At 39.6% G+C, this 17,513-nt stretch overlaps 2 protein-coding genes across 3 annotated transcripts in view; one reads left to right on the top strand and one right to left on the bottom strand.

Annotated features, from left to right (window-relative positions):
* Positions 1-12,692, top strand: part of igf1ra (insulin-like growth factor 1a receptor) — a 76,764-nt gene extending 64,072 nt beyond the window's left edge. The window contains exons 13-21 of the mRNA XM_051382543.1: positions 348-513; positions 606-708; positions 921-991; positions 1,080-1,309; positions 2,322-2,426; positions 2,763-2,922; positions 3,166-3,295; positions 5,408-5,542; positions 9,058-12,692. Coding sequence (XP_051238503.1) covers positions 348-513; positions 606-708; positions 921-991; positions 1,080-1,309; positions 2,322-2,426; positions 2,763-2,922; positions 3,166-3,295; positions 5,408-5,542; positions 9,058-9,583 — 1,626 coding nt within the window. The 3' untranslated portion in view covers positions 9,584-12,692. The remainder of the gene's footprint in view (positions 1-347; positions 514-605; positions 709-920; positions 992-1,079; positions 1,310-2,321; positions 2,427-2,762; positions 2,923-3,165; positions 3,296-5,407; positions 5,543-9,057) is intronic.
* Positions 1-17,513, bottom strand: part of pgpep1l (pyroglutamyl-peptidase I like) — a 29,758-nt gene extending 12,245 nt beyond the window's left edge. Inside the window, exons 1-5 of one of the 2 annotated variants that reach the window (XM_051382563.1) lie at positions 16,523-17,513; positions 16,396-16,448; positions 16,172-16,288; positions 15,308-15,534; positions 15,052-15,233 (exon numbers count right to left, since the gene is read on the bottom strand). In XM_051382563.1, the coding sequence (XP_051238523.1) occupies positions 15,053-15,233; positions 15,308-15,534; positions 16,172-16,288; positions 16,396-16,448; positions 16,523-16,553 (609 nt within the window). In that variant the 5' untranslated portion in view covers positions 16,554-17,513 and the 3' untranslated portion in view covers position 15,052. Of the gene's footprint in view, positions 1-14,980; positions 15,234-15,307; positions 15,535-16,171; positions 16,289-16,395; positions 16,449-16,522 lie in introns of those variants that run through there. The other variant, XM_051382562.1, reaches the window with a different exon arrangement.

The raw sequence follows: 17,513 nt of genomic DNA on the forward strand, positions 1-17,513 counted from the left end.
GAATAATAATTTGTGCCTGATATGTTTTGGGGTTTTTTTTCACAAAAAAGTTCAATTAAGTTCTATTTTCTTAAATTGTAAAAAAATGGGAGACTTTGGAAAGTTGCATATTGAGCTATGATTGGCCTGTAAAAGGAGTCATCTAGTTTAAATCTCAGCACATTCATCATTCTGCACAGTCAAAGGCTCAAACATCTGAGTGAAGGACCAATAAGCAAAACACATATTGAGTGGAGCGGGACTCATACATCTGATTCTCTGCCCTGTCGAGCATTTTTTAAAGTTTTATTCTCCTCATCTGACCTTGACTGTTATCCTTGACGGTTTTTGTGTTTGTTTCCTTTCAGCCTGAGAAACACGAGTGTGTGTCGCGACAGCACTACCGCGAGCACAGAGGAGCTCGGCTGACCAACCTGGGCTCCGGGAATTATTCTGCTCGTGTGCGTGCCACCTCACTAGCTGGAAACGGCTCCTGGACGGAGAGCGTGTTTTTCTACGTACCTCCGCCCAAACGTAATGCGACATCTCTCACACAATAAATACTGTCCATTCCTGACACTTTTAGTCTGTGCTGATCACATTTATTTATCTGCTCTGTCTGACAGGAGATGATGGTGTTACGTTCTACTTGGTCATCATAATTCCCATCATAGTGACACTTTTCATTGCCAGCCTCACCACAATTCTCTTCTTTGTGAACAAAAAGAGGCAAGTATCTTCATGAACAAAGTCTCTTGATAATGTTGATCTACCTTACAATGCTCATAAAAGTTAATGACCAGTGTAATGTTAATTAGAGTTAATAGGTGTTGTTTTCATTAACATTCCCCTGTGGTAAAGAGTAGACTAAGAGAGAATTACACATCCCATCCACAGTCAAAGTTGCATGCTGACTAACTCTGCTATCTTTGTGTCAACAGGAATAGCGACAGATTGGGGAATGGAGTTCTTTACGCGTCTGTCAACCCAGAGTACTTCAGTGCTGCTGAGAGTAAGACTATCAAATATATTCTCAACTTTTCTGTTATATTTTAGTGTGTGTACGTGCTGTTGACCTGCTGTCCGTTGTGCCTTGCTAGTGTACGTCCCGGACGAGTGGGAGGTGGCCAGAGAGAAGATCACTATGCACAAGGAGCTGGGCCAGGGCTCCTTCGGCATGGTGTATGAAGGCATCGCCAAGGGAGTGGTCAAGGACGAACCTGAGACACGAGTGGCCATCAAGACGGTCAACGAGTCGGCCAGCATGAGGGAACGCATTGAGTTTTTGAACGAAGCCTCTGTCATGAAGGAGTTCAACTGTCACCATGTGGTAAGAGAGTCATGGACTAAAATAGCTTCCTATAAAGTAAAGTGAGAAAAGCCTGAAATAAATGCAAGAAAATCATCACAATATGGCTAAAAATAAACCAACATTTTGTTATACTGAACCCAGTTGCAAGACAGTCCTCCCGATAATCATTATTTCCTAATTAATCTGCACAAATCAGAGAGAAAGGTGTCAGCAGGTCACGAGCGCTGAGTAGACTGTGGTTGTCTTTACTCAGGCAGCTACAGCCCGAGGCCAGGTTCAGCCTCCTGGAGATTGTGTACATTCTCTAATCAGCTTGATCACAGCCTCATTAACTACGTTAAACGGATGTGTTAAAGATTTTCCCTTTGGAAAGCTGGTGTTACAACCTTTTTATCAAGTCTGGCTGCTAAAAAGCCAAACACTCAATTATTAAATTCAGTTTGAATAATTTAAAGGAAATTGATTTTTTACAATCTTCAAAGCAAGTTAAAGAGAATCAGTTTTTTTCTAATATAAGCATAAGATGAACATTTGAAAATGTTTTGCTTGTAACCTAGGGTGCTTCAGAGGGAAGGTAGTAGACTACCTACTCACTATACATTATATGTTCATCTTTGTAGTTTGTTGTTTTTGTGGTTATTTCACCAAAAAATCGATATACTTAACCATCTTATACAAACAGGAAATCATCAATCAAACAGTGACTTTAAGTTCACAGAAAGTCAAATGTTTTTCCAAAAATGTAATAATTTTTTGTTGTTTTCTGAGGTGTTCCTAGAGCTGTTTCACCATTTGTTGTTAGTTTTAATGTTTTTTCCATCTGTGAGCATCTCTTACATTTCATTTTTGCATTGCGTTGTGGGAAAATTGTATCAACGGCACACTCAAAAATAGATTTTTTTAGACTGTTACTTTATCTTGTCACTTTTTCTTTACAAAAAAACCTGCCTAGAATGAATGTGTAATTTGGATTTGGAGCACAGCTTTTGACTCATCCCTTCTGACCTGTGCTGTATTGTGATTGGTGTAGGTGCGACTGTTGGGCGTGGTGTCTCAGGGCCAGCCAACCTTGGTGATTATGGAGCTGATGACCCGTGGAGATCTCAAGAGCCACCTGCGCTCTCTGCGCAAAGAAGTAAGCAGCTTTTCTTCTCTCACACACACACACACAAACACACACACACACTTCAGCTCTATAACAGATGCTGTCTCTCTCTTACAGAAATAGGTGATGGTGTGAATTGTCATACACATACACGCTAATGTGTGAACACATGCGCACAAACACATCCTGTCCCCCTTTCTTCAACAACCACTTGCACATTTCCACACACACAGCATCCCATCTCTCACTTTGTAATGCTGAACTGTAACCGGTGTCCAGTGTTGTGGAAAGCAGAAAAAGATGAAATGAACTATGTTTTTTGCTGCTCTTCACCCTCTCACCTCATCCTCTCTAACTCTGCCACAGAACTCTACCAGCCAGGTCCTGCCCCCGCTCAAAAAGATGATCCAGATGGCAGGGGAAATCGCCGACGGCATGTCGTACCTAAATGCCAACAAATTTGTCCACAGAGATCTGGCTGCTAGGAACTGCATGGTAGCCGAGGACTTCACTGTGAAGATTGGAGGTAAGTCAAGTTAATGCGATGCCATCAGCCTTCCCTGGTTGCTCAATGCTGAACCTGCTCTACCAGCCTAGAAAATAAGTGTTTGGATTTCAGTGACTGCCTGTGGCAGTGGAGTCTTAATGTAGATGTACAAAGAGAGGGGGGAGGTGAGGGAATGGATGAGCTCTCAGGAGCTTCTTCTCCCACACAGAATGAGTGATATTTAGTGGCTTCCTCAACCTCTGTTTTCATTTTTCTCTTCAGATTTTGGCATGACCAGAGATATTTATGAGACGGATTACTACCGAAAAGGAGGGAAGGGCCTGCTGCCTGTCCGCTGGATGTCTCCCGAGTCACTGAAAGATGGCGTGTTCACTACAATGTCTGATGTCTGGTATGAGAACACATCACTCTCTTACACACACACTCAGAAGCCTGCATCATACATGTATAAACCTTCCCTAATACAGGGAGCTTGCAAAGTATTCCAGAAATGTCTACATATTGCGTGTCTTTGTGCGTGTGGATATGCCGAAACAGTTCATGCTGTTGAGTCAAAACTATAAAAACACACAGATCACTTCTCAGCCCATATTCTTAACAACATTCCTTACTTAACAGTGTGAACATGCATTTCCTGCCCTCCATCCTTCCTGTGTATGCTATGACAGCAGCTAGTAGATCCAAAACCATCAAAAATCTTTTGGTTTCCAGCTGGCCCGCTGGAAATTCCTCTGTCCGTGAAAGAAATACTGTTCTGAACAAGATAAATCTTTTTTTTTTTTTACGGACACATTTTTTAATGCCAGCTTGCGGTGAAATCTCAGCTCACAGTTCTGCCACATTTTTCTATCTGGGGAGATATTGTTGTAGAGAAATACAAGTGTTTACTAGCTCCCTCGCAAGTTTTTGTTTCCCAACTCAAAATGTCCCACGGGTCAGTCCCTAAGAGTGGGCTTAAACTGCTCCAGATGTTCTCAAATAATAGGTTGCAGTGCCAGCACAAACCCACCTCCACATTTGCGTACTACATCTTCCTCTTTGATGTTGTACAGATGAACTTAAGTGTAAGACGAACCCATTCTGGGCTCCTTAGGAATCCGCAAGTAGGTGACTTTTATTTTGTTGATCAAGAAAAGCTGTCTGAATGTGGCTTTGTCTGTCAGTACAAGGCTGTTTCAGCCAGTTATATGCAGTGTTGTAATAAGGCTGTTTTAAAGACTGTGGAGTTTACTCTCAGAACTCATGCCAGTGGTGAAAAAATGACTAGCAAGAGTGAACAAATATTGTGGTCTTTGTTAGTCAAGTTAAGAATTTTCCTCATGAATAGTTTCATAGTAATCTCAGTGCAAGGTAGCTTGAGGTGAAACTGAGGTGATGTTTACTATACTGAAGCTTGTCCTGCAGTAATGAAATCATTGTGATTCACTGACTGCTACACTGATACACAGCTCACATAATTCTTAGGCTGCCAGGTTTTAGGTTTAACACGATGTCAACAAGGTTGTCAGGTTACAATTAAATTGTTGTTTACGGGTTACTAATAATAGTATTTAAAGCAGCATTTATAAGTTGTTTTCGCCACTTGGGGACATAAATCCACAACAACCTGAACAATATATATATTTGTTTTAATAATGAATTTAAATTTAACACAAGTTTAGAATACTAAAGGCTTAATCAATTAATTGTTTTGATCTCTGACATACAGTGAAATAATATTGCCTTAAAAAGTTGAGGATCTGCAGAATTGGGTGATACTTCTTTCTCACAATACATATTGTTATTTGACCAAGTGTTAATGTAAAAAATATTAATTAGTGTAGCTTTTTTTGACTTTATTAGCTAATTAACTGCAATAGTTGCATTGCCACATTATCCACATTGCTGTGTGGTAATTCAGCAAGGTGTATAGTATATACATCTTACCTAATTCAAGCAAGTAAGCACATTTTTAGTAAAGAAATACTGAAAGGTAGGAAAAACACAATTTAAAAGTCAAAAATACTACAGCATGCTTTGAAAGATGGTTCATATAAATGGAAGGTTTACTGTACAAGATTTGTTGTAAGAGGGAACAGGAAGAATTCTGCATATGGTCAACCACTTGTACTTAATTAATGATGTTTTGGTCCTCACACCTTCATCAGGTACAATTCAATAAATTAATTAAATAGATTTTGAGTACATGTAATTAAGTGAGTACAAATGAGTAACAGTGTGCGTGATTGTTCAGTGTCTTTACAATAAGAGAAGAGTTTTTTCTCTTTTTCGTGCGGCAAATGCGTTGCAATAGACAAAACCAAAGCACTAGTTTTGTCCTTTTTTTAAATGTAAGATTTATTTAGAAGTAATAAACAAAGTGCTATGATTGCTGGCCTTAACCACAGCAGCCTTAGACCTTTTCTGCTGTTGCACTCAGTGTAAGCAGCACTGAATTAGCATCAGAAGAGAGGCAAAAATCTAAATATATTTTCTAAAACTGTTGTCTCATTTCTTACCGCAGGTCATTTGGTGTCGTACTGTGGGAGATCGCTACCTTAGCAGAACAGCCTTACCAGGGCATGTCTAATGAACAAGTGCTGCGCTTTGTCATGGAGGGAGGACTCTTGGACAAACCTGACAACTGCCCTGACATGCTGTAAGTCCCCCTTGTATCTGTGATCAATAACTGCAATAACTGTGTAACATCACCCATTTCAGACCTTCCACAGTTTATGTTACAGCACCCTCAAAGGATGTATTGTTTTATCCTCTACTGCCACTGCCTTGCATGCCGTCTGCACCGTTAATATTTTGCCTGGCGTCTATTTTAAGTTATGGTTCCAAGTGTGTAGCATATCATGTGGTGTGTATGCTAAGGTAGAGCCAAGATGAGGCCTGGCATTAACGTCACAGGTTAAATGTGGCCCATTGACGACATGGCCCCGACGGTCAGCTGGCATAGAGAATCCTCCTCACCCGTCAGCCTGGGCCCATAGAAGGGATGCCATGACCCGCGTGTGAAAGATGCCCCTCATTCCAGCCACCGGGAACGGGCTTGAGGAGGCCGATGGTGTCTGTCCGTCAGCGAAGGGAGTGGGAGAGACAAGATTTATTAATTCATTAATGAATCACCCTGGCTGTTGGAGAAGAGAAAACACAGCACAGCCTGCTCGTCAGTTTGCAGCGCTGCATATATGCATTTCTCCTCTCCCTCTCTGACCTCAATACGAAGGCATTCTGCTCTCTCTCTCCCCTCCCACTCTCCATGGCTGACCTCACCTTGAGAAAGAGAGCGCGAGTAGAAAAAAAAACAAGGGTCGAGTGTTGTGTAGACACAGACCTCTGGTTTCTATGGCAGCCTGACTGTTTTGTCCTGATTACAGGAGTGTGTGGATTGTGTTACAGAGGTGGTGGTGGTGGTGGTGGTGGTGGCGGGGGTTTGCCTCTCAGTCTGTGAGGGGAAGTCAGGCTGCTGCCGCTGGTCGCTTCTCCTGTAGTGACTTAATGGAGATTTCCAAAAGACTGCTTAAGTGTGGTGAAGCCAGTCCATACACGTCCATACAAAGACCGACTAGAAAGATACAAGAGGAGAAAGTGGGCCGGATAACAGAGAGAGGGATGAGTCATATTTGGACAGCTTTGAATGTCTCCTCCTTGTAGTACTGTCTTTCCCATGGTCAGGTAGCTGAGGGTCATTGATTGGATTTCCCATGTTTCTGTCTAGAGTTTCCTATAGACAAAAGTGCATTTCTCTCTCTCTCTCTCTCTCTCTCTCTCTCTCTCTGTCTCTCTCTGTCTCTCTCTCTCTCTCTCTCTCTCCCGTGTGCGAAATGAAAGACAGACTCTGCAATCATATTAAACGTTGTGATTTCTTGAATGGAATGTGCAGTATCACTTACAGTGCTACTATACATCAGGGTTTCATCACGCCAAGGATGTTGCATGTGTGAAGTTTTGCAGTTCTGTTGCAAGAGATTGCTGTTCAGGTTTATTAAACATTTACCATCAATGTTTGTAGACTGGTCTGCACTCACACTTGCCCCGAAAGTACGTCTGTTTCTTATTTTAGCTGAATGTCTCAAGGTCCTTTTGTTCATCTTAGTCTGGTGAAATTTTGGCTTTGTCTAGACTAGTGCAGATGGACTGCCTCAAATTTTTTTGTTTTGAAAGCACCTTTTTGATACTATCACACCAGTGATTTGCTTGTAACACGTTGCTTTTATTGGTGGGACAGAAAAGTTCAGAATATGCTTTCTAGGCCAAGTAACACAAGGGATTTGACTACAGTTGACATTAGTTCTTAATAAACTTAAAGACACACGTACATATAGCAGACAGCTAAACAAAGCACAAAAACAGAAAAAGTATAAAGTAAGTATAATTGAGGCACCCACAGCGCAATCTTTGTCATTCAAAGGTAAAGCTTAATCAGTAAAGCTTTATATATACAGCACATTTGGGCGGTTAAACTGGAATTGGACGTACCAAATATGCATGAACAGCTGAATGAACACAAGTGATTAAAAAAAGAAAAAAGACACATAGTTCATAGTAAATAAAAAAAAGAAAGCTGGTGTGAAAAAAGAAGCTCCTTTAATGCCAGTTTAAGAACATGGCATGTGGCTAACGTCACTGACGACAAGTCAAATATAAGTCAATTTAGCTTAATGGCAATAGCATGTGTCTGTGTGTGCCATGATTGGCAGGATGCTGACAAGAAGTCAGGATTTACTGCAGTGTTTGTTTTCTAAATTTGCATCAACAAGCCTCGTGTGCGGCAACAGATGGTGGGGGAAGAGTTTTCACCAGACAGGTTACTCTGGAGCGCCGGCCCGGCTCCAACCATTACACGTCTTTTCATGGGAGGTCTTTGCTGCCTGGGTTTGGACATCTGAACGTCAACTTTAAAACACTTGCTGTGCAGCTGAAAAACAAGCCAGAGCCACCCCCGCACCCCGCCCCGCACCCCACTCCCGCTGCTTCAGAGTATGAAGCGAGCCGCATGCTTAGGAAAGCTCTACCCATAATTCCTCAGCAGTGCAGTGAGGAGCTGGCACCCAGCTACCGAGGCTGTTGTAGACTGCAAAGAGACCACTGGGAGAGAGGGAGAGAAAGAAAACAAGAGAGAGGGAACAGCAGGAGTGGAGGAGAGATGACTGAGGTGTTTATGTCAGTGGGCCTTAGAGAGTATTCTTAGCTTGTTTGTGTATAATTGAAGTTGTGGTGTGTGGTGTAGCACCACACAAAACTGTAATAATTCTCCCTTTTATGATGTTGTTTTGACATTCCCAAAGCTCGGCTGCTGGCCTGGCACAGTAACCTTAACTATGATTTACTGTGCTGCTGAGTACATGCTACATTTTGTTGTAATGTAGCAGTAAAAAAAAATAAATAAATAAAATGTTAAATTTGAACTGTCGTTTAAAATGTTTTTGAGTTTACGTAATAGATGTAATCAATTAATGGATTGTAGTCCATGCAGCGTTTCGCTGGACTGTATTAAATGAAATAGCAGAGTAGAGTACATGTCAACAACAAATCTGAATATGAAATGAATCAGTTGGTCCACGGGGTGAGGGCAGGTATTTGCGAGTTATTTTTCTGTTCTAGTGTGTATGAGTTGCTATCAGACTAAAGGTGTACACATTACATTTGTGTATATATATATATATATACACAATATTAGACAAAATGTGAAACATAAAAGCTGAGCCTGTTTATGTGGATGTAACACTTTGTTTTTATTACTTCTTGTGTCTGATTTTCCTTCTGTGACAGTCTCAGAGTGAATTTCCTACCTCAAAATGAATCAAAGCATCTGCTCTATTAAACATTCACTTTAATTAACAGTAGTAATCTAGCGCAGCATCAAGTTTTTTTTTCTCAAGATCAATACAGTGAACTGAGTTTTAGTGACATAGCATACTGAAATGGCTTACACTTCAGTGTCTCCTGCCACCTGCTGGTGAGAAATGAGAAGTGTCTGAAGTTTGAAAAGTCTTTTTTTCCTCCCAAGTCTGTTTCAACACAGTACGCTCTTTTTAGTACAAAATTCCTAAAGTTCATGGTAAAAAATATATGTGTGTTGTATTAGAACAAATCTGATGTATTCCTAAATGAAGACTCCACTGTATATTACTAACCCTTTTATTTTTTGTACGTCACATGCAGGTTTGAGCTGATGAGGATGTGCTGGCAGTATAACCCCAAGATGCGTCCGTCCTTCCTGGAGATCATCAGCAGCATCAAAGATGAACTGGACCCCCCCTTCAGGGAAATGAGCTTCTTCTACAGCGAGGAGAACAAACCGCCGGACACCGAGGAGCTGGACATGGAGGTAGAAAACATGGAGAACATTCCACTGGACCCTGCATCCACCAGGCAGCCCTCTGCTGCTGCTGCTGCTGCCACCCCCTTGTCTGGGTGTTCAGGGGGCACACCGCCTCCCTCTACCCAGCAGTTATCCCCCATGCAAGGCCCTAGTACTCCACTACTGGGACCTGTGTCCCCCTCCTCCCCGGGCCCGGCTGCCTCAGCCCCGGGCCAAGCCTTGGACAAGCACTCAGGACATGTTTCGGCCAACGGGCCTGTGGTGGTGCTGCGGCCCAACTTTGACGAGATGCAACCCTATGCACACATGAATGGGGGCAGAAAGAATGAACGGGCGTTACCACTGCCCCAGTCGTCGGCCTGCTGATATCAGACCAGCCCCTCCTCCTCTTTTTACACAGGGTAAACACAAACCTCTTCTCCATCTCTTAAGGAGGGATGGATGAGGTAAGAAATGACTTTCTTCTACTGTGTGCCAGTAGATGGTCTCTCCACTCCTTAAAGGTCAAACATAAACTCTAAAAACTAAAAATAGCACAGAAACCTGCTAAATCATTTGGAGTTTGGTGGCTCAGACTCGACACTGGGGAACTCCTTCCTGTGCAGCCTGTATTTCAGTCTTTGTTGTACAAGTCCTTCAAGAAGGAAAACAATACAGGCATGCATCCTGACTTACATATTTAGACATGAACTTAAAGAAAATCTTTTTTTTCTAGCATATCTGCCAGCAAATCCAACAGAAGAGCACTTTTTTTCCTGATGATTTTAGAGAGGATGTTGTGGATATCTGAGCGTGTATTTATACAAACACATGATTCTCTCTATATTATGGTATGGCTCCATCTTTAAATGACTTTCCAACAAAAATGACTTTGTTTGCATTCTGAGCAGACTGGCTCATGTCATGTGAGCATGCCTCAATTAGAAAGTTTGGACTAAGATCATTGTTTAATTTTCCTGTTGCTATTTCTATGGGTGTAGATCCCGTCAGAGGCGGGTCAAAATGGAAGAGGAGGGCCTATTGTGTGTCTGCCAAACTATTGCCAAATCAAGCTTTTTCTTCAATTTCATACAGATCTCCCTTCTTGTTTAAGGCTGTGATTCAAAGTCTGTCTGGGAAGTACACCTGAATTGTTTGGTGGTATTCAGACTTCACGTTTATGTTAAGTACCAACTGCTCCCAGAGCAGCTGTGTGTGGTGTTATAACAGGACAGAAAACAGTGTTTCTGTTGAGACGGTCTGCATTCACACCTGCACTCAAAGTTTTCTCAGAATATGCAGCGTCTGCATTGGGGGTGGAATAAATCTAGCAAGCCTTGTGGTACTTTGAGGAGAAACACAAGACTAAATTTCTACAAAGTGATTTGCATATAGAGAGATTAATATAAAAGCAAGACTAAGTCTGTTTAATTCAGGAAATTAAAGTTAATGTTTCTGTCAGTTGAATTGGTTAAAGACAGTTTTTTTAAAACAAAAATGCCCAAATTTAATTTGTTTGAGCTCATCACGTGTGAGGATTTGCATTTTTTTTTGTCTAATGTGATAGTAAACTGGACATGTTTTTGGTTTTGAAATCATCTTGGGCAATCTTCCCTATTTTCTGCTGTTGCATATAACAAACAGTCAGTTAATCAAGAAAATAATTGGCAGATGGATTGAAAATAATAATACATTGTGGACCTTTATTTTCAGAGGATTTCATTTAAAAAGCCAGCGTGCTGTTGCCGGTGATGGCTGGCTAACCAAAACTTTCTGCTGCACCACCAAAAGTCCATTGAAATCCAAGCGTAGCTAAAACTTTCGGAGGGAATCACACACTTGAGTCAGCCAACTCTGAATCACAGCCTCAGTCTGTCTTTGTTTTAATAATAAAAATCTAAACAAAAGCACCATAAGTCTCACACTGCAAATCACTGAACTTCACAATCAAGGGATACGCCTCCGCTTTCATTTATTCAAACCTTAATCTGAAGTGTGCATTTCTTGTGGGAAGTGAACACTGTTCGCTGATACTGCTGTTCAAAATAAATGGCACCACAAACAAACAAACAAGTGAAGACCTGAGACAGAAAACGAGAAGGGGGTTGGATAGGATTTTAGTAGCCTAGAGACTACTTTTAAACCACAGCAGGTCTCTTTTGGAATAGTCATTAGTTTCTCTACATTTCAAACACATATAAAGATCTTACGGTTGTATTTTAGACTGCAGGATCGTTTTTATACACATCAATGGTTTTGTCACTTTTTTAAAAACCTTTTTACGGTTCAAAAATGTTTGCCTCTATGTCTGTACAGAACAAAAGCTGCTATTTTATTCTTTTTTCTCTTTTGGATGTTATATATAAAGAAATCCTTCAGGTTCGGTATTTTATGGTCTCCACTACAGTCCGTTTCTTATATCTTCAAACTCTGTTTAAAAAAATAAAATAAAATAAAACAACAAAAAATACAATGATTTAGATATAAAAAAACATTTTTTTTCTGTTACCCCAAAAGGTTTTCTGTAACACTATATTTTGCTCATTGCCTTTTATTTTTATGAAATCTTTCCTCCTGTATTTGTTTTGTGGATGTCTATATTATTATTATTATTAATATTATTATTATTATTTGGAATGGACACCTTAGCTCGATGTGTGAGTGTGTACTTTCTGCATCCTTTTTGTACTTGTTGTCTAGCACTGCACCTAGCATTGCCCTCTAGGTGCGACTCAATCTCAGGTCAAAGTAAAGGCTTTGCTTTCTCCACACATTCTCATGATCGTCCTCTACTTGTCTCATTTTTAACCCCCGCCCCCCTTTTTCTCCCCCCATCATGTTTTGTTGAGTCCAGTAGTACCCACTCTCGTTCCCACTGGCCCCTGACTGACCTCTACAACATACTGTCCCCCCTCCTCTTTTGAAGTCGGGATCAGTTCCAGTACACAAGATATTTACTTTATACCAGATCTGGTATTTTAACCCATCCATTTCCTGCCTCTTCTTGACTCAATAGGGTTAATTGGGTTGTCTTGTTTGCCTTAATTATGCCAACCATCTCTCAACCATTCAAAATAATTTTTTCCCCACATTTTCACAAACACACACACACACACTCTCAAACGCAATACAACGCCACTTCTGCTAATGTTACTTTTTCAACGTGTGTACAGGTCTTATTGTTTGTCTTCATAATCACTGCTTCTGAAAAACCAAATAAAGGATGGGTTAAAGTCCAGGGAAGGGAACACATTTCAATGTTATGAATGGATAAAGGTCTTAAAAATGTAGGCTGAAAAATGTTTTGAAGGATTTCTCCTCATCTTTTGGAAATGTTGCCTGGTGATTTTTATTTTTTTTTCCCTTTCTTTGAAGTTTTTTTTTTTTCTTTCTGTAGGAGTGTTATTTATTTATTTTTTTATTTTCCTTTTGTGATATCAGTTTAAATCACTGTATAAATGCCCCATAATTCAGTATAAAGTTGGATTTTTTTGTATGTATTTTCTTTGGTGTCATGACTGGGGGACTTAAAAAAATTTCTTTTTTTTCCTTCAACTATATATCTACCTCACTCTTTTTCAAATATATGTATGCGTATGGAAAATAAGTACATCTCACTCTTTCTCATCAGTTTGTATAGAAACCTCATCATCTAGATAAAACCCACAGGGATCTAGATAAACCTCACAAAGCGGACTAGGACAGGAGATGGAATTTCTGTGTGGAGGTTTAAGTGCTGTAAGCTCAGCCAACCGATTTCTGGCCCAGCGGTTAAACAAAAAGTATGTTTATACCTCTGAGAATATATAAAAGAACGGTCTGTATGCTGCGTTCTCTGCAGAATCCGTGTAAATTGTTGTTGGGTATTTATTACATAGTCAGCCTACACTTTGAGGGTTTACAGCGTTACAAGGCTTAGAGCAGGTCCAGTATGTATTGATTAAGACAAGAGGCCTGGGCACAGCATCAACATCAGGCATTCCATCTCCACTGACTCCCAACTTATTGTCACAACCTCAAATCCTCAAAAAGGACAGAAACCCTAATTTTCTCATCTAAAATGCATTTATACAGAAGCCTAAAGATTTATCATGGGGGAATATTTAAAAAGGGAAAATGTTTTATTCACCTCCAAGAAAAGAAAAGTATTTGCATTTTGCCTGTGAGGTTAGCGCACAACTTTAGTTTATCCCAAACATCTAGATGTCATTCACAGTTTAGACAAATGCATTCGGTTACGTACATGGATCAGTACTGTGAATGTAACGAGGACAGTTCTTCACTTTCTACACAAAAACCTTTATAGAGATCACAGCCACTCCACCTCCTACATGTTTCTAGCTTCAATCCTGAATTCAGTCTTTTGTCAATATTGGACAATGTAAACTATTTGTGTTTATATGAACGCCATCATCTCCCCTGTCAAAGTCTCTAGCTCTAGTGATAGCTGCAGTAATTTCTGCTCTCATAAACATGAATCTCTTAGTAACCATTTTTTAGGCTTTTGGATCATTTGGAATTAAACTCAAAACGCCTTTTCTGGCCTGTTGTACTGCTATTTAACATTAATGCTGCTGGTTCAAACAGTCACCTCAGTGGATCTTATACTGTCATCAAAATGTTGAGTGTGAAGGTCGCAAAGGAGCTTTTGATATCTCAAAGCTTCTCATAAAAAACCTCTTTGAGAGTGCTGTCTCAGTGCAAGGGCTTCTGGGCCGGAGGCATGAAATAATTAGAAAAAATGTAATACCCAAAAGCAATAAAAAAAAAAAAGAAAAGAAAATGGCACTATGAACAGGCCACTGGGTAATTTCTAATGTGAAATCTGGGTGTTCGGTTTAGGTTACTCTTAAGCATTTTATCTGCGCATGTACATTTAAGAGGATAACAGTCAAAGAATGAACAATCTTTTGGTTGAAAAACAGTTTGATTGCTGCTGAATATCACATTGGTACAGAAATCACCACTGACAAGCAAGCAGCTTGTGTAGTTACTTAACATATCTGTGCATTTATTATTATTATTATTATTATTTTTTAGTCTGGATGTACAGTTCGTAATGATGAAATACAACACATTAACAATATATTTCAACTTTTCCGTTCTGGGAGTAGTAGACATTACATTGACCTGTTGTGAGGTGAATTCCTAGTTACAATTAGATCACGAGCCTGTGATAACTACAGCATTTAAATAAATAAAAGAAACATGGACATATATAGGACAGGGATGTTGCGTAGATTACGGGTAGTCATGTTAAAGAGTAAAACAACATGATTAGAAAAAGATGATAGGCCTAAGTTTACAGCTTCACACTAGTTGCTTTTTTGCATTACCAGATTTTCAGCGTAAATATACAGAAACTAAAAACTCAACTTAGTCGTCTTTATCATTTCAATTCTTCAGAATGTTCTTCATGCAAACCTCAGGTTTATGGAGGATGCGTCAGTGCATTCAAACTGCAATAATAAGTTTGAGGTTTATCATTGTCATGCCTCTGTTTTTATGATTTGCATTCCTATACCTTCTGAGGGGGCCTTGGTCTACTACTATGATTTTATAATAATACTTTCACAAAATTTCTGTGTTTATTACCTGATTGGGGAAAGAAATAATAAAAAAAAAAAATTTTTTTTTTTTTTCAAGCTCTGTATCTGAGGCCTCAAAGTTTTTTCACACCTATAGCTGAGATGGTGTATTTTTGACATGCCATCTCAAAAATGTGTATCTGAGAATTTCTTGTATTTTCTTTTTTTTTTCCTGAAATTTTGAATAAATAAATAAATGAGAACTACGACTGTTTGTTCTAGTTATTCCCTCTCTGTGGTGTGAAATGTCGTTATTAGAAGATCTACCTCACTGCGGCTGCCTGTCTGAAGGGTCCTCCAGCTGGTCGAGCATGCTCTGAATGAGGCTCTGCAGCAGAGGCACCAGTCTGTCAGCTGAGGTCAGGCTGCCAGATGAGGGCACATGGATGAGGGCCGCTCTCCTCTGACCGTGATACAGCGAGCAGTAATACGCAAAATCACACAGGTACCTGAGGAGGAGGACAGAAAGCATTATCTCATTTTGTTGAGTGTCTGTCGACTCAGTGCAGGGACAGATGTCTACCTGCCGGCGTCTCTTGAATAAATCACATCCATCCCTCCTGGTTTGAACTCTTTGAAGACAGCCCTCATGTTAATGACTGAGTCTAGTTTCTCTGGGCCTCCTTCCACACAGCAGTGACTCTCAGGACAGAAACCGCACACATCTTTGTCTCTGTATCTGCTGTTCTTTGCCGTTTGCTCCAGAATGATGACTCTGGAACCTCTGGCTAGGCCCAGGTGTACGGCAAACTGGACACACACACACACACACACACACACACACACACACACACACACACGCACAAAGGTAAAGTGAGATATTCACCTTCTCACACCATAACCAGAGTGTATTTATATGTTTCAACACTTAGTATCCAGACCAAGGCTGTAGCTAGTTGAGGACATTGAGATCATGTTCTCTGTAGTTTGTCTTTTTTTTTTAGCAACAGTTTATAATGTTTCCTAATAAAAACTAATTGTTGGTGGATATTTATGGTTTCATTCCAGTGTTTTTGGACAAAATATATATAAATTAGACTCATTTTGAGTTGATGAATGAATAAAGGATTCATTATAAAATAATGGTAGTGTGGATTAGTCTTTAAAACAAGTTGTATGATAATAACAATAAATTTTATTTATATAGCACCTTTTAAAAACACGAACAGACATAGCAGAATGACAACTATGATACACTAAATATAATAGGGAATAGAGGCCATACAAATAAAATTAACCTATATGTTAGAGGGAAAAAAGTTAACATAATTGAACAGTTAAAGGTCCAAATAAACACCTTACTTTAGATATTACTCATAATTTCCTGGGTAAAGGGACTTATTACCTCAGTATTTCTATGAATTAAAAGGGAACTTGATATTTTTACCTTTGGTTTAAGAGTTTGCCAAATCTCAGCAATGATTTGCTGAGTCTTAACATAACTCACTGGCACTTCTTTGATGTAAATATCAGTCCGCTGTCCCAATCCGACCACCTTCAACGCCTTAAATCATGAAACATTAGACAATTTAGGATTTTTATGGGCATTTAACACACACCGTAGTTGTTGTTGTTGTTGTTGTTGTTGTTGTTGTTGTTTTTCAACATTACCTGAGCTGCTTTCCAGCTGGGATTCACTAAGAACTGTCTGAAAGGTCCAAAGCCTTAAAACCGGAATTGAAAATAAACGTTAGTTTGATAAGTTCGTGTATTCATGAGTAAACTGTTATTCGTTTACCTGTAACGACCACTACTTCGCTTCCATTCATGGCGCAGTCACTGTCAGTAAAGGAATATACTTTGTTACGCACTTCTTGTCATTGAAAAATAAAAAGGCTTATTTTAGCTCCTGCAACTCACTTACTGTCCGCTGGGGGGAGCTGTTCCTCTGCAGATAAATCATGAATGGCGAGTGTGGGAGTGTTGCATTCAGGTGCCTTCGGTTCCAATTTACAGGTTAAAACAAGTTACACATTTAATTTGCCTGATAATAAGACTTTTTAAAATATGTATTATTATATTTAGTACATACAAGACAAAAAAGTCGTTGATGTGGGTGGCCATTCAGTAAACCAGTCCACAAAAATGTTTTGGTCATTTTTAAAATTAGAAACAATAAATTACAATGTAACCAAATGCAGTTTTCTTTTGGAGTGTTTGAGCTACAAAGCTACACATCACTGCTTTTTAGGCAACTTTACATCTGTGGTGAAAGAGAAGTATTTATTATTATTATTTATTATTTGATTATTCATAATACTTAAGCAATTTTGTACATAAAAGCTGGAAAATAAGTAAAGTTTCTGTCAGACAAATGTAGTGGACTATGCTATAAAGTACAAAATGGAAGTAATCAAGTACAGTACTTTTACATTCTAACACAAATGTACTAACAATTTTGCAGGGTTTAGTGGAGGCTTTTAGTTATCAATTGTTGTCAATTAGTTATGTAATCCAAACTGGTTTGTTTTGAATATGAAACACTAATGGATTCTTTATCTTTTTATTTTTAACATAAAAAATAGGGTTAGGGTTAGGGTTAACCGTCTTTTAATTTTATTCTACTGCACGACACATTTTCAGAATGTAGCTTTAGGTTTTAGTTTACAGTCTCACAGCTGTCTTCACCGTATATCTGGTTACTACTGCGAGATCAGAGCGTTAGTATTTCAGACAGCCATTAAATGCAGCATAACATCTGCCAGGGACTAGGACGCGTTTGGGACGAT

Source organism: Dicentrarchus labrax, unplaced genomic scaffold, assembly GCF_905237075.1.
Source record: "Dicentrarchus labrax unplaced genomic scaffold, dlabrax2021, whole genome shotgun sequence".
Taxonomy (NCBI): domain Eukaryota; kingdom Metazoa; phylum Chordata; class Actinopteri; family Moronidae; genus Dicentrarchus; species Dicentrarchus labrax.